This window comes from Schistocerca nitens, chromosome 6, assembly GCF_023898315.1.
Source record: "Schistocerca nitens isolate TAMUIC-IGC-003100 chromosome 6, iqSchNite1.1, whole genome shotgun sequence".
NCBI lineage: Eukaryota > Metazoa > Arthropoda > Insecta > Orthoptera > Acrididae > Schistocerca > Schistocerca nitens.
The window spans coordinates 423,338,445-423,363,182 of NC_064619.1; the positions used below are offsets into that span (position 1 = coordinate 423,338,445).

The window sequence follows — 24,738 nt, forward strand, 5'->3', positions numbered from 1 at the left end:
AGATATCCTACATCTCTTTCATTTTAATATCCATCTTGGGTGAACCTAAAACATGCATAACAACCTCATAATTGCAGCTGCTACTTAACTCACTGAATACATGCAACAATATCAAATACCTTTTATCAGTGTGGAAACCTTTATAGGAACATTTTTTTTTAAATTGGTTCACTGCCCAACTTAATTTCTCATGTCAAGTCAAATCCTAACATTCTCAACATCACCACTCGTAATGTAATCACCTTTCTGTTGCCATCCTTCAGTGAAGGCACATAAAACAACATACATCTTGTTACTAATACCATAATAAAACAATGAAAACAATCAATTATTGATAAAATTATTTAATTGGATGGATAAAAAATCTACTCACGAAGCAATGGCAGGAGACACACACATAAGACGGTTGTGGTTGGCAAGCTTTTGGAGCCAGTGGCTCCTTCTTCAGGCTGAAGGGTTGAAGGGGAGAGAAGAAGGGTGAAGGAAAAGGACTGGAGAGGTCTAGGAAAAGGGGTAGATTTTGGGAAAGTCACCCAGAACTGCAGGTCAGGAGTGACTTACCATATGGGATGAGAAATAAAGACTGATTGTTGGGGACTGCATCGGACAAGATTTGAAAACCTGAGAGCTTAAAGGTGGAAGACAGGGTAATGTGCAAGACAGAGATTACTACTAAACATTGTGCACGAGTTAATAATATTAAGAAGTTAAGCACATTGTATGTAACAGAGGTGGGAGGAAGCGGTGAAAAATAGATGGGAAAGACAATGAAAGATGTAGAAAACTAAAACGGACTGAAGCAAAGAGGGGTACTGGTTGTCGCCACCAACCTGGCCTTAGCTTACGTTAATTTCTTCCATCTCGGCTACTCTTTGCTTCACTCAGTATTAGTTTTCTACATCTTTCATTGTCTTTCCCTTCTATTTTTCACTGGCCCTCCCACCTGCATTACGTACAATGCACTTAGCTTCTCACTCTTACTAACTTGCGCACGATGTTTTAGTAGTAATGTCTGTCTTACATATTACCCTGTCTTCCACCTTTAAACTCTCAGGTTTTCAAATCTCATCCAGTACAGTCTGCAACAATCAGTCTTTCCTTCTCACCCCATGCGGTAAGTCTCCCCTGACCCATGGTTCTGGGTGACTTTCCTAAACTCTACCCCTTTTCCTAGACCTCTCCAGTCCTTTCCCTTCACCCTTCTTCCTTCCCCTTCAACCCTTCTGCCTGAAGGAGGAGCCACTGGCTCTGAAAGCTTGCCAATTACAATGGTCTTTTATGTGTGTGTTTTTTGCCACTGCTCGGTGAGTAGATTTAATACCTTAATAATGTTAGCATACATTAATCTTACCTCTTCCCCACTGTTATAAATGATGGGTTATTATAATTATATCAACCCTGCTGAGAACTAACTATGTACTATTTCTGAATTATTTAATTTGTTAGAGACTGCCTAATAAGCTTGTTAAACCCCCTGAATGTTTATAATGCCCTTTCCTTTGCTGGTTGTTGGGTTGGTTTATATCACACCTTCACATGTGGTTATCGTGAATGGACCCTTACACAGTGCTTAAAACTTGCTCGTTATCTTTCCACACTTGTCACTTCTCTTGTGGCTTTTAACCAATGTTACACCTCCCACTCTGTACAATATAGGGGGTGCCTTTTTCCCATATCTTTTTCCGTGTCTCAGCTTCTCTATTCATCTCTTCTCTAATATTCTTTGTTGACGTGGGCTGTAGGGCAGAGTTTTTCTGCCCACTTTACCTATTTCAAGAAGTGTTCCCCTTCTACTTGTTGTCCTGTTATGTCTACTGATGATACTTTTGACTGACTATAGCAATTCATTCATCATGAATTCATATTCACTCACTATTTCTGTCCAACTAGTCACACAGTAAGTTTGGAGCAAATGTCCCAATTAATGCATAACCATTTCCGACAGATTACTTTGTGGCTGGTAGTGTGAAATCAAAATGTGGTTTGCATTCTTCCATGCCAAACGCTCTTTGAAGCCCTTGGATGTAAACTAGCTCCCATTGGTTGTTAACTGGTTCTTACCAACATGTTTAAAATAGTGATCTTGTAATTTATTTACTACACTTTTAATTGGAGCTTTTCTTAGAGGGTACAACTCTACCAACTTTGACCAACATTCTAAAATGGCCAGGATCTATCTCATTCCTCCCTAGCCTCTAGCCACTGGGCCAAAGAAATCCGGTGCCTCTAACTGCCAAATTTCTCGTGGAATAATGGAATACAGCAATGTGTGTGCTCCTGAAGTATTTATTTTTACGTTTTGAAATATCTCACAGTAGTGTAATATTGTCTTCGCCAGTTGATTCATGTTTTTAAAGTAGCAGTACTTTTTCTTTCATGTGATACATTTCTTTGGTCCAAAGTGTGCATAACCTAAGTGTACATACCAAGTAAGTAATTTTATGGTGTCTTTAGGGATGCATAGTGACCATTTACTTGTTTGGTTGTTCCTGTGAAACAAAATTCCTTTGTGTATCTTCCAATTTTCATCCTGATTTGAGATGTTTTGTTGTATACGTTGAATGTGTCTATTTTAACTATTATCTTGCTGCTGTAGAGTTGTTAACATATGGCTGAGCATTTGAATATCTTTTTTGTTTCTATTAATTTTCAAGAAATATATCACAAATGTTTCTCTGTTCTTTACATCCTGGTTTGATTGTAAGCCAACAGGTAATCCTGATAAGGCATCTGGTACAAAGTTGTCATCAGTTTGAAGGTTCGGGACAAAGTTTAATAGCATGTAGTCTATGTGTGGATTCAGTTTGATTCCTGTTGTACCCACTGTGTCTCCCAAAAATTTCACCTCATCCCAACCAGGCTGTGATTTTGATAGCTTAATCATAATTCCCTGTGATCTTAGTCTATTTAAAAATTCATTTAGTGTTTGTAAGTGTTCGTTCCATGTGGTAGATATAACTGCAGTGTCATCAACGTAAATTAAAATCTTCTCTTATGCTTTTCCCAGCCTAAGATTCTTATAACTCTGACACGGAAACGTTCAGTCCAAAAGGTAATACCTGAAGTCTCGTCATCCTTCAAATAGAAAAGCTGTGTACTTTTTATAGTCTTTATGACGTTATATATGCCAGTGTCCAGTAATGAGATCCATTATGCTGATGTATCTTGCCCCTGTTTTGGTTAACATTTCTTCTGTTACAGGTGATCTCTTTCAGGTTCAATTATTTTATTAACACCTCTTGCATCTAGTACTAGTCTCGCAGTTCCATTTTGTTTCGGTTAGCAACTATCAGAAGATTCAATAATACTCCAATTAATCATCCTGTCAGTTTCGTTTAGGACTAACATTTTTTTAGAAACAGATCTCATATGGTCTTGTATACAATGGATTGTGTGGCTTAATCTTTAGGGTACAAGCAGTCTTTCATAATTCCTGATCTCACTGAAAAAAACATCTATGGGACTATGTAATACAGGAGCCATCTGCGCTTTCTAGTTTGATTGAGATTTACTGATCTATATATGTTATTAACTATGTCCTTTTTGGTTTATCTGTAGGTTGTAATCATGTAATTTTCTGCCATGATCATTGACTATGTTAACTTCTGCTACTAATGTAAGATTCACCTGTCGAGTAGTCACTGAATCAGACTGTAATGTGACTGTGTTCCTGTCTTGTCCATATGGAAATCATAGTGTGCTCATTTGAAAATCTAAAGTAACATTGTGTTCTGTAAGCCAGTCTATTCCGAGAACAACTGGTATGTTTAACTCTGTGTCCACAAACAGTGATTACTCAAATGTATATCCACACAATCAAAATTTAATCATCAATTCTTCACATTTGGTTTGCTTGTGATTCCTGTTATCCCTGTGATTTAACTCCTGATACCGGCAGTCTTGGAAATATATGTAACATACAGCTTTGTTTCAAGAACCTATATCTACTACACATATATCGCTACAAGAATCTAAAAGTATGCTTACTGGTGTATGTCTGACTGCTACATTTAATTTTGGTCGAACATGTTGCTTAGGCTGCTATTACACTGTCATATTCCTTTGACAAAGATTTAATCATATCTTTGATCAAATATTCATGAAATTTGTTGGACAAAGATATTTGACATTGTGATAAAAAGGGATATTATACTGTCATGGTTTTGAACATAACAGTTGAGGCATAGCACTTATGTGCCCCTCTTACTCCACTATTATGATATGAAAGCAATTTCGAAATGACAAACTGCCTATTGGCTTCTGTCTCGGGTTCTTTGGCCGACGATGAACGTCGGCCGAAGAACCTGAGACAGAAGCCAATAGGCAGTTTGTCAACAAGTGGCCACGAAAGCCTTAACAATTTTGCAATTTTGAAATCTTTGTAAGTTCTGAAGTTTCTCAATTGTAGCATTCACCATTGTGCAGCGTTACCATCATATGATGTATGACAAATCATACTTCATTATAATCTGTCCGTGTTTCTTTTAATATATGTTTAAGTGATTTCAAAAATAAAACTGGGTGTATTTCTCTTGATGGTGTAAATTTTGGAAACTTGTGATTTAGCACTTTACTTAATAAAGTATTAAAATCATCACAACCATTACTTACCATATTGCTAGTCATTACCAGATATACAACCTCTCTTTTTAGTTCCTTGTCCCCGTATTATTGGTTTGTGGTACATCATTAGTAGTACCTAAGGGCTGGTCATTACTATTAATTTTGACAGTGTGTCTACAAGTGTGGTTACAGAAGATGTGAATTTATTCTCAAAAGTCTCCTTTACATAGCTTCTCTGAACTACAAAGGTGGGAGTTATACTTAAAACATATATTCCACTCCTGTAATCATTCTGGCCACCTTTCACCCAAGTTTCTCCTTCCTCTGTCCTGTCACCCCCACAAAATTTGCATCCTCACGTCATCTTCAGCGTGTCACTCCCCACTGGCTCTGACAACCAGGTGTCATATACCTAGCCCGTCTACCTGCTGACCCGCCATCCTAAATCTCTAGCCAGCAAACTGGGTGCCTCCTTCCACTCCCTGTCCACTTCCATGTCTCCCTCCTCCCTCCTCCCTCCTCCTCTCTCCCTCATCACAGCCCACCCTATTGAGGAAATAGACCTTGTTTCACAAAGCGCCCAGCATCCAGCGTACGTTGGTGTATCGATTACTCATATGATTTTGAACGCATCCGTGTTAGTTTTTGAACAAATTCTAAGTTGATTTCTGAATGAATCGCAAGTTGATTTTTGAATGCGTGCATAGTGTGCGTAGTGTACGTGATGTCTCTGCCAGGGGAATTTGCATTTAGAAATAAACTTTCATGCAGGCAAAAGGGGATGGGTCTATACGAGCTGAGCGGAATAAAGCCAAACGGGTGAATGCCAATCGCTGTTTATGTGGTTGGCTAGGTTTGCAAATGATCAGCGTTGTTACAATTACTAGCAAACTCCATAGATTCAGACTACCAGAGTGTAAATAAACGACTAACAGGAATACGTATTATCTTCTCGGTGTATCCGAGAAAATGAAATTTTTGACAGAAAATTTTTGGCCAAACTGCTACACTACTAAGGGCCAGTTATACAGTTCCTGACTAGTAGCCGCTACAGTTCTATTCTGGGAGTAGCGTGGAAAACACGTTGTACGAACAAGTAATAACGCCAAACCGGAGAATAAATGCGGGATAACTAAACTGGTGAGTGTGGCAGGGTTATTGAAGTTAACCAGAGAAGTAGTTTTGACACTGGCAGGAATAGTTAACAGAATTAGTGATGACAAGATTGTTTGTTAGAACGAGAAAAGAGAAGAAATGGGGACTCTCACAAATTATGGAAGAATACGATGATTCCAAATTTATATAAAAATTTCAATGAGACACTTAAAGTAGTAAAGGAGTTTTGCTATTTAGGGAGTAAAATAAATGATGATGGTCGAAGTAGAGAGGATATAAAATGTAGACTGGCAATGGCAAGGAAATCGTTTCTGAAGAAGAGAAATTTGTTAACATCCAGTATAGATTTAAGTGTCAGGAAGTCGTTTCTGAAAGTATTTGTATGGAGTGTAGCCATGTATGGAAGTGAAACATGGACGATAACTAGTTTGGACAAGAAGAAAATAGAAGCTTTCGAAATGTGGTGCTATAGAAGAATGCTGAAGATAAGGTGGGTAGATCACATAACTAATGAGGAGGTATTGAATAGGATTGGGGAGAAGAGAAGTTTGTGGCACAACTTGACTAGAAGAAGGGATCGGTTGGTAGGACATGTTTTGAGGCATCAAGGGATCACAAATTTAGCATTGGAGGGCAGCGTGGAGGGTAAAAATCCTAGAGGGAGACCAAGAGATGAATACACTAAGCAGATTCAGAAGGATGTAGGTTGCAGTAGGTACTGGGAGATGAAGCTTGCACAGGATAGAGTAGCATGGAGAGCTGCATCAAACCAGTCTCAGGACTGAAGACCACAACAACATTACTACTTCTCTACCTCATGCTTCAGAAGCTAGAGAATACGAATGAAGCATGAAACTATTTCCTAGCATAAAACTTTTTGCTTGTAGTAGGCCTAATAGCCATTTGATATTGGTACTTCTTGAATTATATTCTGGCGTGTTATAAAAATGACCATTTGTGCCAAAACGGTCTGGTTTATGTGGTGTGTGTAACAATTGCTGCAATATTAGGCAGGCTTATTTCGTTTTTATCTAGCAGACAGTCACAAAATACCCATAATCAGATAGAAAAACCACACCAGTCTTGGGTACTGTTTGTATTAACAGCTTGTCTAGTATTAGACAGTGACATTTCGTTTTTTCATGTAGCAAAACGCAGAAGAACTTGGATGAGGTAATAGATTCTTTCCCAGAAAGGAGAGTACACCACATAATGCTGTGACAAGATAAGAGAGAGAAAAAAAGCTAGGACTTAAGGATTGATGAAATGTATATTGCTTGTCTCTTGCCTTTACTCGTTTTATGTATCCTACATTTAATTTTATGTCACACAAAACAGCAATTTATTGGCTAATAGGCAGTAAAGACTGCAAATTTTCTGAAGAGTTCTTGTTTTGCTGGTTACAAATAATCCCATCCAGTATTAATTGTGAGATTTTTTTAAAAGAGGGGCAGGATGTCAAACCAGCCGACTGGGAGAATATAGTATGATGGCACCCATTACAATTCCACATTTGAATTCCACAGAGCGAAATACAGAGACGTGCGATGGAAAAATGCTGTGTGAAGAGGCGTGGCACTGCATTTCGGCACACTTAAGACCAAATAACATGTATTATGTTACCTCGAACATTATGTTTTATGTATCAGACTCTTCAGAAAGATGTGTGCTACAAAATGAAGATATTTTTGTAAAGTCGATTTTTTTAAATTTTTGGAGTCCTACCTCAAATGCTTGATGGAGGGGGAGTGCCACTATCTAGTATTGCCGCGGTTCAGAAATATCGTAGATCTGGACCTGAAGCAGTCTGAGTTGTAGTGGGGAGGTGGTAGTCTCCACGTGACCTGTGTTTACGTTAAGTGATTTTACTGTTTCCTCTTTGTTTGTTGCTCTCACATCAAATGAAAACGAAACGGATTTGTGTGGCCAGGAGCTGTCAAGTGAATTAAAATACATTCACATAACTACAGAAGGGTCTCCCGCATTGTCCCTACACTCCTCGGAGTATGGGACCTCCTCCTCATCATCAACAAAATATGTTACTAGTTTCAGATTCGATTTTGTTCCCACCTCTGACCATCATCATCATCATCATCATCATCATCATCATCATCATCGACTGATTATGCCTTTCAGCGTTCAGTCTGGAGCATAGCCCCCTTATAAAATTCCTCCATGATCCCCTATTCAGTGCTAACATTGGTGTCTCTTCTGATGTTAAACCTATTACTTCAAAATCATTCTTAACCGAATCCAGGTACCTTCTCCTTGGTCTGCCCCGACTCCTCCTACCCTCTACTGCTGAACCCATGAGTCTCTTGGGTAACCTTGCTTCTCCCATGCTTGTAACATGACCCCACCATCTAAGCCTTTTCCCATTCACTTGTGCTATGGATCCTGATATTTATCCCAACATTACTGGCACTTTGTCTGTAGACACACAAACTGATAAATTCCATGAGAAACTCAAATTTTCTACATTTTCTTCAGTGCTGCTAAGAATTTCACCTCACTATTTTTATGAGTGCTAAAGGATATGCAATAAACTCCTTACAAAGATTTTGAAACTGTTCTAGTTCAAGTGGATGTGAATGCTCAGCTTCAACCACCAAATTTTTGGTATTAAATCACCATCCATGAAAGGCTGCTAGGGTAATGAAGTTCTGTAGCTCATCTGAGCGGCACAGTCCGTGATTTTTCTTCTTTTCTACTTCCTTCTCGTAAAAGGACATCCTTTAAGTTTTAAAACCTCTTGCGTGGCCTCAGGTCCTTACATTTTCCATCTCCATACTCTTTGATGTGGCAAGACATGTACTGCATGTGTAAATTACACTTTATGAAAATATTCAGTGTCTTAAGATACACTAACATTTTGTGAACCCATCTTTTTGTGTAAAATGGTAAGATTCCTCAGACTATGGATTGAAGTATGAAGTCATCGGTGTTATGGAATGCCATTTGCCATTGCTGCTGTTAGATGCCAGAGATGGCAAAACTGACCCTCTCCTGTTTCACAACTGGAGCTCCTCCTGTGTTGTCGCAACCTAATGATGTACACACTGCATGGGGGCTTTATTAAAATGAAATGAAAATAATTTTAATTTTTTGATTTATTAGCTGTCTGTTCGGTTACGAAGTCTCGTAACGGTTGGCCCTGACTAGTATTATTACGCTATCTGACTGCTTAGAACAACAACAAAGAATGAAATGGAAATTTTCATTAACACAATTAATTAATTAATTAAGTCCCCAGCAACTATAAAACCTACGAAACCAAAGCACAAGTATAACTGTTCTGTGTGTGGAAGTATGACTCAACGTACACATCTGGCACGGTTCTTCTTCAAAAGACAAGAATTTCAAATACCATTTATACTGAATTAATTAAAGAAAATACGAATACCATAATTACTCAAGAGAACCACAATTACACTCTAATCCAAGAACACAAGCCAGATGCTTTGTTGACTGAACCTGTTATGACACATTATTTAAAACATGGAAATAATGAAAAATAAATCAAGTTTCGTTACCTTCATATATTGACCAAAATCACTCTCATAATTACAATATATCTCCACACCGATTCGCTATTACAACATCTCAACAAGAATTTTTCAGTATCACATCTCAGCAAGCACATCTCAACACGAACTGACTACTACGAGCTCTCCCCAAGCACTGACTTCTAGCACATCTCAATAATGACAGCCCGTGGAGGCGGCGGAACAATGCTCTCTAGCGATCTCTGGCGCTGTGGCTCAGTGTAGCCACCTTTCAACACATTTCCTAACTCCACACCATGCCACAAATGCTCTGCTTGGACATCATTTTAATATATATATATATATATATATGAAAATGTTAGCTATTGGTACTTTCGGTGTCTTAATATACCTGTTATTTCAGACGGAGTCAAGTCATCTGAAATTTCTGCAGCAACCTCCAGGTGGAAGAACGTTTTCAGAGATAGTCGAGAGATTTAATGCAAACATTCCTTACAGTGGTCTCATGCACTCTGTTACACAAGATGTGAGTATTTTGATGATCGCATTGCATTTTGAAATCATTTTGAACTATTCTACTAGCTGACAGCCAGAACTTGAAGTTCTAAGTTTGGACTGCTACCTGTATAGTTTTGCATGATCATTTGCTTTTGTTACAAATGATGTTTGTACTCAGCTAGTAATGCTATTGAGGTCAGAAGACTTTGATTACAAATGCACATGATTTTTTGTAAGATATAGATTTTATTTCTGAACTACATTATAAAACACCTGTGACAAGTGTAATTATATAGGATGTGGATTTACACTATGTGATCAAATGTATCCGTACACCTGGCTGAAAATGACTTAAAAGTTCGTGGCACCCTCCATCAGTAATGCTGGAATTCAATATGCTGTTGGCTCTTTCTTGGAGAATGGCAGCCCATTATTCATAGAGTGCTGCATTGAGACGAGGTATCGACGTCAGTCGGTGAGGCCTGGCATGAAGTCGGCATTTCAAAACATCGCAAAGGTGTGCTGTAGGATTCAGATCAGGACTCTGTGCAGGCCAGTCCATTACAGGGATGTTCTTGCCGTGTAACCACTCCGCCATAGGCCATGCAGTATGAACAGGTGCTCACTCTTGTTGAAAGATGCAATCGCCATCCCCGAATTGCTCTTCAACAGTGGGAAGCAAAAAGGTGCTTAAAATATCAATGTAGGCCTGTGCCGTGATATTGCCATGCAAAAAAACAAGGGGTGCAAGCCCACCCTCCGTGAAAAACGTGACCACACCACACCATAACACCACCGCCTCTGAATTTTACTGATGGCACTACACATGCTGGCAGATGACATTTGCCATACCCAAACCCTGCCATCGGATTGCCACATTGTGTATCATGATTCATCACCCCCACACAATGTTTTTCCACTGCTCAGTCAAGCAAAGTTTACCCTCCTTATACCAAGCGAGGCATCGTTCGGCATTTACCAGCATGATGTGCGGCTTTGAGCAGCCGCTCAACTGTGAAATCAAAGTTTTCTCATCTCCCGCCTAACTGTCATAGTACTTGCTGTGGATCCTGATACTGTTTGGAATTCCTGTGTGATGGTCTGGATAGATGTTTGCCTATTATACATTATGACCCTCTTCAACTGTCAGTGATCTGTCAGTCAACAGACAAGGTCAGCCTGTACACTTTTGTGCTGTATGTGTCCCTTCATGTTTCCAACTCACTATCACGTTGGAAACTGTGGACCAAGGGATGTTTAGGAGTGTGATAATCTCGCATACAGACATATGACACGAGTAACACCCAATCACCTGACCACATTTGAAGTCCGTGAGTTCCGTGGAGCACCCCATTCTGCTCCCTCACGATGTCTAATGACTACTGAGGTCACTGATGTGGAGTACCTGGCAGTAGGTGGCAGCATAATGCGCATAATATGAAAAACATACATTTGTGGGGGTGTCCGGATACTTTAGATCACATAGTGTACCTTTTATATGAAACACAGTTTTACCCAGACATTGTGGAATGTCTTTGTCATCCTTAGTGGGCAATTTAAGATTATGAAGTGTAGTGTTTCATGTGTTCATTGTTGTTAAAGATTGTTGTGGTTAGTAAACATGTACATTATATTTCTGATGGCTGTATATCAGTTTTCCTTTGATATTATTGTCATGTAGCAGCTCAGTACAAAAAAATTTATAAAATGGTCAACAAACAGGCAAAGAGATGTAATTAGAAAAGTGAAGTGAAGTGAAGTGAAATAGACAAAAAACTGGACACAAAAGATTGATAAGAAAATTGTAGAGTATCTAAGCCCAGAATGAGGCAACTGTAGTAACAAACACACAAATATGTACACACAGAATAACCAATCACTTTAAAGAGAACACCGATCATAAGTTCCGTACATAGTCCATGTACATACGAGGGGCGTTCAGAAAGTAAGCTCCGATCGGTCGCGAAATGGAAACGACTATGAAAATCCGATAAAGCTTTGCACAGATGTGTTGGGTAGTGTCTCTAGTATAACCCCAGTTAGCATCACGTCGCTCTTCTCATTTCTGAGCTCGCAGTGAGTGCGTAAAGATGTCTAGAAAATAGTGTCTGCCGCCAAGTACGAGGGCCTGGTGAGAAATTTCGCCTGAAGCTATGCAGCTAACATTACATAACTGTCGTGCTGTTTCTTCTTCAAGACAATTCTCAGCCGCATTCTGCAGGGGCAATGAAGATGCTCCTGCATCGTTTTCAAATGGAAATGTGAGATTACCCACAATACAGTCCGCAATTGTCTCCCCCTGAGTTTCATCTCTGGTCACATGAACCGCTGTCTTTGAAGACAACATTTTGACACAGACAACGAGGTGTAGGCCAGCGTGGAGAATTGGAGGAAAGCACTGGCGGCTGCCTTCTATGATGAGGCTATTGAGAAGTTGGTACAACGCTATGACAAAAGTCTAAGTCAGAACGGCGACTACGTAGAGAAGTAGCTGAAAGGTGTAGCTAATTGTTACAAGTAAAACATTTCTGATGTTCACTGTGGTTTCAATTTGGCAATCAATCGGAGCTTACTTTCTGAACAGGCCTCGTAGTTAGGCTTAGTCCAAACAAGTAAAACGTGTTCAAAGAATGGAGTCAAGTGAGCACATGAATGAACCTTTGCAGAATGAAAGCAAGAGCCTTCAACTCTGGGATTTAATGGGTAGGTTGCTAGTCAGACTCGCAAGAGGGCGCTGTCTGTGGGCTGTGTGCACTGGCCTCAATGCGATGCTGCCATCACTGTTTGACTGTGCTGCCAGGTGCCGATGTGGGCGAAGTGAATCCTAAGAAGACAAGCTGGCACCCAGAGTGGTGTAAATGTGGTAACAGTGTTACCACAGCCATCTCCCATTGGTAGGTTGACAGAGACAATGCATCTCTGGTGTCCATCCCTCACAGCACGGGATGTCATGCGGCACTCGGAAAAGCGATGTCCGTGTCTTCTGGGCACAATCAGTGGGTGACTGTGGACAAGCAAAAAGTCCCACAGTACCTAGCACTGGAGAGAGAAGCCAGAAGTGACCCTTGCACTGATGGCTCCATCGCAGGGGGATGACTGAAGGTGAGACACCAGCTGCAGGAGGTGCGGATACTGGAGTCGGAATGATGATAGTGGTGTCCAGGGCCTCAGGCTGTGGGAAGTAGTTGGCTGGACCATCAGTTGCCACCAGTTGCTGCTGAAGCTTGTCCACATGTAGCCACTGACCCTTGTTTAGAGGGCAGAAAAGAAATTGGAGGAGGGTGAAGTAGATTGCACTCAGTGTAGGAGGTAGAAGCAAAAACATAGAGGACTTCAAGAATGCCAGAGAATGAGAGGATCTGGACACCAGGAGGGAGAGGTTTCTGGGAATTGCGGAGGCTGGTCTCCTACCCATGGGCAGAGTTGGTTGTGTTGGCAGACCACCAGCCTGTCCTCTGTCTGCCACCTGGAGACTCTCCAACCCTGCTTGCCATGGATGGTTAATGGGCTCCAGCAGTCTTGGGGACTAGAAGTGCGAGTGCACACAGGGTTCCGAGTGTAATGTGGCAATGGAGGCACCTGAGGATGGTGTGAGGTGGGCAGCAGGAGATTGAGAACTGTGTACAACTGACTCCCATGCAGCAGTTGAGTCGGGCACTTGTCACCCAACAACGTGGACTTATAAGAAATGAGAAAATGGATGAGTGCATCTTCAGCCAAGGCATCCCCTATGTACTTCATCTGCATCCTGAAAGACAGGATGAGACATTCTGGCTCCCTGTTCGATTGTGGGTGGAACTGGTTCGACCTGGCATGTTGGGTATCATGTTGCATACAAAATTCTCAAAAAGTCTGAGAGATAAACTTTGGGCAGTTGTCCGTCACTCAGCCATCTGTTCTGTTATGATGTACAGAAATAAAATAGTGTAGTCATCTATGACCGCAAACTAGTAAACATCCAGAAAGGGTCCCACAAAATAGTGGTGGTGAATGAAACAAGAAGTTACTGTTACCAGTCACTTTTTATTTATATACACAACATGATTTGGAGCTTCAAACATCCATCAGCTGGATTTACATTTGTTAGTATGACATGTGTTTTGTGTTATAATTTTTGTAACTTGTGGCACTGTCTCCAGTGGTCACAGGCTCCTTCCTCTATTGTAACACATCACATGCCAACTTTAATATTGTTTACAAAATATGACAGTTTACATTGATATGTTATGATAGAGAAAGGAGCCTGTGTCCACAGGAGAAAGTACTACAAGTTACTCAAAATTATAACACAGCACACATGCCATACTAACAATTGTAAATCCAACTGGTGATGGACGTTTAAACCTTCAAAACACATTGTGGGTGTAAATAAAAAGTGACTGGTAACAGTAAACTTGTTGTTGATTGGATATCAATAACAGTCGCAGTAAAACCTAACCTAAAATGTTTGAATTTAAATCGAGGTGGACTTGCTCCTGTGGCTATAAAGGTTCCGGCGATGAAGGATAACACTGCTGTGGAGTGGTCTGGTGACCTGCACATTTAGAACAAGCGGCAATTAAAAGTTCAATCTCACAATCGATCCTCGGCCAGTAGACGTGTCGGCAGGCCAACATCCCCATTTGTAAAGTGCCCCGGTGATCACAATGCAAGAGACAAAAGATGTGCCATGTGAAGGACACCGGAATGTCCACGTGTGGCACAGACAACAAAATAACACATTGATGAGTCAATCTATTACACAGCACAAAATAATTACAAATGGGATCCAATGCACAAGCTGGAGGCAGTTTCTGCCACCCATGCTTCATGTACTGCCAGACATGGTGAAATACGGGATCTGAGCTGACAGCGTGGGTGATACGGGAGCTGGTAATAGGAAACCATCTGCCTTCCACTGAGCTTCACAATTGAGATAGAAACTGAGATCATCATCCTGGTCAAAGCTGGGTTCAGGACTCATAGGAAGAAGGGACAGGGCAGGGCATCTGAGTGCTGAGCCATCAGGTGAAAGTGGATCTCATACGGATAATGACTGAGAAACAGAGCCCAACTTTGAAGTTTGTGTGCCATCTTGCCCAGCAGACATGCCACAGAGCTAAAGAGAAAAACTAAAGTTTGTAGTCTGTAACAAGGTAAAGCTTGACACCAGAGAGAAAGACATGAAACTTGTCGTTTGCAGAAAAATGACCACAGAAAAAATGGCCTTGGTCTCTTTTTCGATTTGTAACTACTTTTTCTGTGCCGAGTTGAGTGTCTTTGAGGAAAAGCAGAGAGCTGCTCCAAACCATCTGTATTATGTTGAGACAGTATGACTCCCTTCGGGTACAACAATATGGCGGTAGCCAAAATAAACTAGCGACTTCGCTGGTATATGGCCAGCACAGGGTGGAATGCATACCATTTTTCAATTTTCAGAATGCTTGTTCGCAGGCAGGTATTCAAACAAATGATGCAGTTTTCTTAAACAATTGATTGAAAATGTGTGCTACCATAGATGACGATGACAAGAACTTGTGGCAATATGTGACTTTGCCTAAAATGCCTGGAGCTCCGTCACCTTAATAGGGTGTCGGAGGGCTTCAATAGCTGTAATATGGCTGTTTGTAGACTGTATCCCCCAGGTATTCAATAGAGGGTTTTAAGAAATGACACCCAAACTGCATTTGAGACCCATGTCCCCCAAGTTCTGAAACAGAAGTCGAATGTTGCAAATACATTCCTCGGAGGTGGGACCTGTGATAAGTGTCATCAACATAGTTGATACAAGAAATGATTTGGTGTCGTAGTTGCTCCAGATAATGTTGGAAAAAGATCTGGAGCACTAGTGATACCAAAACCCAACCAGTTGTAGTGGTAGAAGCTGTATGGTTATTGACAACATGAAACTGGTGTCACTGTTCGTCAAGTGGCAGCTGTAATTATGTTCCCAACAGATACTGTTTCAAAACATACTGTCCACCTGGCTTTTGTCATAAGTTCTTCTGGGCAGAGTGAAAATTTCACTTTGGAATGGGGTATGTATCAACCAGGCAGTGAATTAACCATCAGCTTGAAAATGTCGCAAAGGCCCTTCGGTTTCTTAATAATCACTTACAGAATAGCCCATTGACTCGATGATATGTGTTTTGTGACATCCAACACTGTCAATCTATCTAGTTCTACTTTTACTGGATTACGAGGTGCTGCCAGTGGCACAGGCCAGCCATGACAAAAGAGAGATTGTGCAGTGGGTTTTGAGGGTAATGTGTCCTGTGTAACCTGTGGTCTTGCCTAGCTCAGGTGAAAAAAGAATGCAATCTTCCATGCACAGTTCATCAACTTATTGATGAAGTATACGATCTGATGCTAAATGAACCAAATCGGTAACCTTGAATCCAAATGCTGTGAAGGAAGGCACCAAGCCAGAAAGATCTTCTGTAGAGGCACTGTCAACCACAAGGAATGTCAGTACTGCACCATCACCTTGTAAGTAATTTCTGCTTTGAACTGTCCCAGAAGAGGAATATGTTTGCTGGCTGTAGCGGACAAGACATTGTCAAGTAGGAGACAGCAAGGGCGGGGGTTGGGTAAGTGCTAAGAGTTCAGAAGTGAAGCCTGCGCCCTTATCATTTGCAGTCGTAGGGGCACATTGATGAACAGTTTGTTAGAAACAGTTGCAAAATTGTCACACACATGGCTAATAACATTAATGTCCGTAGCTTGAGGGTTCAAAGTCACATCTGGAGCTGACTGAGAATTGGACACCTTTGCTGTGTGTCCTTTCTTTTGACTGTGATGGTAAGGAAACCCTGCACTCAGGGCTGGCCAGTCAGTCATGTTGAAAAATCATGTAGGGCAGGAAGGCAGTGGCTTGTGGAAGTTCATTCTGCTATGGTGTAGTGTGTGTGAAGTGTGGTGGGTGGTCATGGCAGCAACACCGTGACTTCTGTCACTGAAGACCTGCTGGGATGTGAGTGCCTACTGTTGTTGAAGTGGATAGTGGCCCTTTCAGCCTAGGAATCAGGTGGCCTGCAGCCTAGGAAACTTCAAATGCTTGTATTATCTTAACAAGTATTTCTTCTAAGGAGGGGTCTTCAAACTGCAATGCTCAATGGCAGACCTCTTTATCACGAGCTGACCTAATAATAGCATTTTTGAACTGTTGTGTTCACCTAAGATTCCTTAGATTGAACAATAACGAAATGACACTTGTGATTTAAACCTTGCAACTCCACAGCCCAAGTCTGAGAAGGTTGATGTGGTTGTTTCTTATACTAATAAAACTCCACTCGTGCAGTAATCACACAAGTATGTTGGCAATAATATATAGTCAGCAAATGATGCATTTTATTGAATGACCGAGATGAAGGGGGATGATTTGGGGAGAGATCCGAGACAGAAAGAGAACTTCAAATGAAGTGATGTATGTTACTTCGAAGGGTGGGAAATGTTGCCATTGGCATTTCATGTATGATTCACAGTCTTTTGACAGCTCCATTGCAGGCAGTGAAAGATGGCAGATAGGCTGTCAAATTTTGAGGCCCATGAACAGGCCTGTCAACACTGTCACAGAGCGAGGTGGCGCAGTGGTTAGACACTGGACTCGCATTCGGGAGGACGACGGTTCAATCCCGCGTCCGGCCATCCTGATTTAGGTTTTCCGTGATTTCCCTAAATCGCTCCAGGCAAATGCCGGGATGGTTCCTTTCAAAGGGCACGGCCAACTTCGTTCCCTGCCCTTCCCTAATCCGATGAGACCAATGACCTCGCTGTCTGGTCTCCTTCCCCAACACAACCAACCAACCAACCAACACTGTCGAACATGGCCTTGCATTCTTGCTGCTGCATTTCCTACCACCTCTGGCATCCCAGCTGCTGCTGCTGCTACTGCTACTTCCGTAGTAAACTATGAACAACTAGCTCCAAAGATGCAGCTGTCAACATTGCAACTTCGTTGAAAAACATGCATGAATAACAAACAATATTTGTTGTCACTTATGTAGTAACAGTAGTAACACTTACAAATAAGAATGAATAGAATAATTGAGTCACTTTAACGAGAACACAGATCATAAGTTCTATATGTAGTCCATGGGGAGAGAGAGAGAGAGAGAGAGAGAGAGAGAGAGAGAGAGAGATGGAGATGGAGATAGTAGAGAGAGAGAGGGAGATGGAGATAGTAGAGAGAGAGAGGGAGATGGAGATAGTAGAGAGAGAGAGGGAGATGGAGAGAGAGAGGGAGAGAGAGAGAGAGAGAGAGAGAGAGAGAGAGAGAGAGAGAGAGAGAGAGAGAGAGAGAGCCCTCTGCTCCAGGATTCTAAAAGGTAGGTCGCTAGCCCGATTGGTGAGATGGTGCTGTCAGTGAGCTGCATGTGCCAACCTCGCTGTGATGCTGCCATTGTTGTTTGATTGGGTCGGCACCAGCACGGGTGAGTTCAGCTGTAACAAGATGAGCCGTCACCTCGTGTCTTGACGTGTTCATGGCCAGTTTGGTACTGGTGCAGTAGTTGTGGTAATGTAGTGCTTCCACAGCACCCAAGGATTTCACATGCATTATACAAGTATCATATTGTATTTTTATTGGTCATGTTGTCTACAAAAGCAGTTCACGCATGAGACAAGCCCCAGAATGAGGCCCTTTTCTAACTCTGTAAGATGATGAGAACCCTGCCCCATGTGCAGCACCTCCATGTCTGTCACTGTGATCATTCAATATCTGTTACTGTCCATGCTCCTGATACACCCCCTTTTGTGTGCATGTTTCTCCTACATGCTTGAAAAAAAATTCATTGCAAAAGCTAGCAAAGCTCTGTACCCTTTTTTTTTTATGTACGTATTGACAACGCAGCACTTCTGCCTTTCGGTGTGTTACCTCCTTTATTCCTAAACAATTTGTAATTCTTCACTAGAACTTCCCATGCATTGTAGTACTTAAGAATCGTAAAAGAGTCACATTTGTGCAGAATTAGTTTCTTAAATTTTTTACTGTCCATTGTAATAAAAAAATATTTTAAGTTTAGTTAACCATTTAAAAATTTTGTGTATGTGCTCCTCAGGGACTGTTCGCAGAAAACAAGGAGAAGCTTATTACTGGAGCCCTACAATCTCTTGTACAGAAAGAAGGGGACCAAGCAACAATAACACCTCAAGAACTGGAAGGCCAGTTCCAGGCATTAAGACGGCTAGTTGCATCCAAAGTTGGCTTTGCTGCTTTTACATCTATGCCTGGGTAATCTGATGAGACTTTAACATGTTAAAAATTAAACACAACTAACCATGTGTGAAGCATTTAGTGCTATAATGTGATCAGAAGTAGAAGACTTACCTGTCACATTTTGGTAGATGAAATTTTGAAAAATCTATGAAAAATTGAGAAACGGTGAATGCAAGTCACAGGTGTAGAATCCTTTGCAGACATAGTACAGGTGCTACGCAGTGTAATAGAAATCATGTGATATTATGGTGCTATTGGTAATGGAAATATTTTTCCAGTTATTTGGAGGGGGGTGGGTGGGGGGGTGGGGGGTGGGGGCAGATGGGGGAAGATAGAACTTTGATTAGGCTTCACATCGAATAACCTTTGAAACATTGAGAGAAAAAAAGAGAATTTTAGTTTTCCTTTCCTGCCTAATGTACATGGCCAAAGATTCTGACATTTGTATATCTTTAGTTTTCAAGGTTTGGTTTCATCGACATCTACATCCATACTCTGCAACCCACTATACGGAGTGTGGCAAGTCACTACATGGACTGAGCGAATAATGGCTGTTTACATGCCTCCATATGAGCCCCAACATCTCTTATCTGGTCTTTGTGATCCTTATGCAAATGTACTTTGGTGGCAGCAGAATCTTTCTGCAGTTGTATTCAAATACTGGCTCTCTAAATTTTCTCAGTAGTGTTCCTCATAAAGAATGTCTCCTTCCCTCCAAGGATTCCCATTTTAGTTCCTGAACCATCTCCATAATACTTATTTGCTGCTCAAACCTACTGGCAACAAAACTAGCTGCTCACCTTTGAATCGCTTTGAATCTTCCTTCAATTTGACTTGGTGTGGAGCCCAAACACTCAAGCAGCACTAGAGTGGTTCCCACTAGTCTCCCACATGCAGTCTTCTTTACAGATGAACCACACTTTCTTACAATTCTCCCAATAAACTGAAGTTGACCATTGGTATTCCCTACTACAATCTAGAGATGGGGGATCCGCTCTTGAACTAATTCATAGAGTTGAATCTTTCAAAGGAGTGAACAATCAGTGATTCAGAAAAAAAGAACGGTAGCTCCAAACGTTTCCCACGGCAGAGAGAGAGAGAGAGAGAGAGAGAGAGAGAGAGAGAGAGAGAGAGAGAGAGAGAGAGAGCATATCAGCAGCGCCTCTGCTGGTCAGAGCACAGTGCACGCCACACAACACAGCCAGTGCCGGCCTCTGCCCTGCTTCTACCTTGGCTGCCTGCATTGTGCAGTGCCCCATTGGATTTTGTGTTTCACATATGCCGTGCCGTCTCTGCGTCGTCTGCCGTGTGCAGTGTCTGGCGCAGCTTAACTTCGCATCGCACTCTGTCGGCGATCGTTTCAGTCGCACGTCCTGCCCTCTGGGCAGTTGATGCGAGCAACAGGACAGAGAGCCACCTAGCGGATAACATAGGAACTACTTGCAAAAACCTGCTCGCAAGGGAACCGACGATTTGGCTCGGAGCGGGTGAGTTCACCGCTCCCCCCACCCTCGGAACTCGCCTGCTCAACGCTCACCCCACCGTCTCGACTCCAGCCAGAGCGTTGAGCAAAGCGACTCAGGTGTCACTCTGGTCTCTGCGGTCTCAGCTCATGCAGTAATACAGCTCGCGGCTCGACCTGCTCGACTCAGCGCCTCTGCATCGGAGTTCCTCTCTACTGGATATTGTTCTTCGTAGTAATACCGCTATGTATATTACATTATTATGTTATGTATACATCAATCGTTTTTATTTTATTTTTATTTGTTTAAACTGATTAGATTAGGTTCCTGATGACTCCTCTTACCATAGGATTTTTATTATGGATACTCGAATTTACGCCTTAATTACGAGCGAACCGATAAACGTATCGCAAAATGTGATACACCAATATTTTCCTTGTTTTATTCTGCGTAAGGCTATATGCAGCACTTTCGTTTTACAGTCAAATTTATGTATTTTTTTTCTTATTCTGGTACGGATTTTGCGATTTTAGGCGTCTTCGGAAGGAAACGTTCACTTTAAAAATATATGGCTTGCGATGTATTTGTATGAGGTTAATGAAATTTTAATACATTATAGCCAAATATATTGTTAATGTAAATCTCAAGTTACAACATTTTCCGATCACCCAAAAAACCACGATAGTGCAAAATAAATCAATAATCAAAAACTTTGTCATATCGTGGAAATTTCAATAAACAATACAAAATTCTTACTCATTATCTGTGTTACTTCAAAATAGGATCAAATAAGATCAAAATACAGGTATAGTACTGGAATAAACAAAGTTTAAAGGGCAATGTGCCTTCCATTTATTTTCTATTGTGAGTGAGTGGTGAGTCATGAAAAAGAGCTAATTCATTTCAGGGAGCGAACAGTTCTGATCCAATCTCTGAAAAGAACAGTTTTGCCCATCTCTACTACAATCCTTACATGCTCGTTCCAGTTCATATCACTTTGTAATGTTCCACCTACTTATTTACAATGTAGGGAAGGATAGATTGCTTCTTGTGGTAAGGATGGCATGTCAAGTTGCAGACAGCCACAATTAAGACACTTAAATATAAGCTTTCAACTACAGCGTTTGTCAGAAAAAGGGAAATACTCACCATTCATTCATTCATTCAAGCAAGCACACCTAAGAGCTGCTGGAATTGGTGGTCATGTGTGTGTGAGTTGTGTTTGCTTTCTCTCTTTCTGATGAAGGGTATGGCCAAAAGCTTTGTGCAAGTATTTTCCAACGGTGCCTGCCTGCAACTTAATGTGTCATCTTTACAGTAAGTAGCAATCTATCTTTTTCTACTTTGTTAATATTCCTACCTGGAGTTTCCATTGTTTGACACCTAGGTACTTAATCAATGTGGTTGTGTTTCTTGCATACTAGGGTTTTTCATGGCCATTATTCAGTTGTTACCCAGTGGTGGCCTAGTAAGTTAAAAACATTTTTTTTACAAACTAATATTAGTGGAGTAAACATAGTTTGTTTTCTATTTCGCTCTTTTAACAAGGGTAAAGAAACAACTTTAAATTCACTCATCAGTTACACATGAAATGATATCTTTGATGCACAGTAAATGTATTGAGGTAGGTGATGTTTAATTATTGTCTGTACTGCACAGGACATCAGAGGATAATTTTGGCAACAACAGAATTGCTCAGAACAGGTGCAGCAATTGTATTTAACATCTTTTAATATGATGTCTGGTTGGTGAAAATTGTCAAGTGTTTTTCATGTACGTGACATGGAATCATTATGAATGTTGATGGGGCCATGTGGGAAACTACTCTATTACTCAAGGAGAGCAGCCTCAATCCTTGGAGTAGTCCTGGGAGGCCCTGACTTGCATTCAGTATCATCTCTTAGCTAATTCTTTTCATGATTTTGTTCATAGCTGTAGTCAGCAGCTGCAGAATATTTCATCAAAGATAAAGTGTCAGTCGTCAGCTGCACATGAAAACCATAATTTGGTTTACATAACCAGTTTCAACAGTTCAAACTGTCATCTTCAGAAGTGAAGTAGGCTAAATTATTAGTGAGCCACTGTCAAAAATAAGAATCAGACTCTGTAGCAAAGGACACAACTATCTGATTCTTGTTTTTGATGTTGGTTCATTAATAATTTAGCCTACTTCACTTCTGAAGATGATAGTTGAAACTGTTGAAACCAGTTAAGTGAACCAAATTATGGTTTTCGTGTTCTGCAGTTCACGACTGACTCTTTATATTTGGTGAATCCTATTTATTACTATTAAAGTCTGGGTAGCATACTGACTATGATATGTCAGTGACATCATACTTAGTAGCAAGTTTTCCAAGTTTTCCATCATCTCAGATGTGTTGTGATGAGCATTTCCCAAGGAAAGAAAAGATTCAGCAGTGGCACTGGCATCGCCAATGTAGAGCAATATGTGTTCTAGAGCATTATCATGTTATTGTGTGAATGAGATTGACTGTGGATCTGTGTAAATTGAGCCAGTCTGCATGGAACTTTTTGTGTCGTGGTGCTGTTTACAAGAGTCACTGCAGTTAACTTGCATTCTGTTTCTCATGTAAGTAATATGTGAGTATGGTATGGAAAGTTCTTGCAGAATGTAAATAACTTAGGCATGAAGATAAAATTTGCTGAATAGTAGAAGCATTGACACATCAGCAGACACACAGTGAAGAATGAACACTTCACTAGGTTTCAGATTATCCTTTTTCGAGTAGATGTACAAGGTTCCTTTTTTCATTAACTTTTTTAATAAGACCCATCAAAAACCAAATTTTTTGTGTGCCTGTCAACGACTCGGAGCTTCTATTAAGTAGTATGTGAGCAAGAGCAATGTAGTAAGTCTTCATTACTGCAATCACAAGAGTTTTTAAGGGTTTGTTGGACATCTGAATATGTTCTGTTAAGTTTCATATATACTTTCATATTATGCGTAAGTTTTAAATTATTGCAGCTTCTTGTTAATGATATCATACTGAACACTTACCATTACGTCATTTCTTTTGAAGGTGAGTGCACAGTCCTAAAATTAGACTTCATAAATCACTTTTGCTGAGATATTACATTGCCTTTCCTCACGTCAAAGTGAACAGTAGTAGTGTGTGTGCATATGTCCCTTGGTAAACCTTGACCAGAGTGAATTCAAACCAGTGTCACTCTCTTCTCAACATTAAGGGTTTAACCCATTTACTGGAAGTGCAGCCAGAGCAACAAGAACACAGTCTTGTGTTATGGTAGAATAAGATATTTTCAAAAAAGACCGTCCTTCACTTATAATATCTTTATTGCTCACTGTACTAGATTTTAAGCACTGTCTCACCTCAAAGTAGTCCTCTCCACTAGCTGTACACTGTTCCCAAAATTGGTAAACCTCCTGGAATGCACTTTCTGGGATGGCTCACAGGTCTCTCATGACATTGTTCAGTGTCTCCTTTATAGTTTGGAAATGATATTGTTTCATTGTGGTGAGTTAGGGAAACAGAAAAAAATCTGCTGGAGCTAGGTTTGGAAAATAGGGTGGGGTAGGACACAATGGGACTCTGATGTTTTTCCTGATAGCTGTAGACAAGGAGCAACATGTGAGCTGGTGCATTGTCATGTTGCAACATCCTAGTCTGGTTTTTAAAAATTCAGCCCTGTTCCTGCACACAGCATCCCTCAGACATGATAAAATTCTCTGGCACACTTCAATATTCACCATCTGACCAGGTGATACGAGTTCTTGATGGACAGTGTCTTTGCAGTCAAAAAACACAACCAGCATCATCGTGACTCTTGCATGCTATTTTTGGACGGGGAGATCTTTTCTCCATCTGTGGTAATGTTTGCATCTTTGTTTCAACATCATAGCCATAAACCTACATCTTTTTTCCTGTATATGATATTCTTAAGGAGGGTTTCATTGCTGTTTGCAATAACAAGCAGTTTCTGCGTGATTCAACAAGGGTGTGTTTGATCACCTGTCAACAAATGGGCAGGAATTTTGCTCTGATGTAGTGCATATCACAAGTTTGTACAATAAATTTGATGGCAGATTCCATGCTGATGCTCACTTTGTCAGTAGCTTCTCGAACAGCTAGATGACAGTTTTCTCAGATCGTAGCCTGAACTTTCTTGACATGTTCATCATCTGTTGATGTGGAAGGTCGTTCAGGCCAGGGATCCTCTTTACTGACTTTCTGCCATGTTCAAATTGCTTAAACCACTCACAGCGGTGCATGCAACTCGTACAACCCTCCCTGTATTCTTGACCAAGCAAGTGAAACGTCTGTATAAAAGTTTCTCCAAGTTTGTAGCAAAATTATACTCATCCATGTTACTCTTAAAGTTTTTTTTTTATCATCACTTTGTCACTAATCTTACA

General features: G+C 40.8%; 1 protein-coding gene across 1 annotated transcript in view; it reads left to right on the plus strand.

Annotated features, from left to right (window-relative positions):
- The window catches only part of LOC126262757 (dnaJ homolog subfamily C member 13), a 410,038-nt gene that overhangs the window by 84,747 nt on the left and 300,553 nt on the right, over positions 1 to 24,738 (plus strand). The window contains exons 7-8 of the mRNA XM_049959568.1: positions 9,589 to 9,711; positions 18,722 to 18,894. Coding sequence (XP_049815525.1) covers positions 9,589 to 9,711; positions 18,722 to 18,894 — 296 coding nt within the window. The remainder of the gene's footprint in view (positions 1 to 9,588; positions 9,712 to 18,721; positions 18,895 to 24,738) is intronic.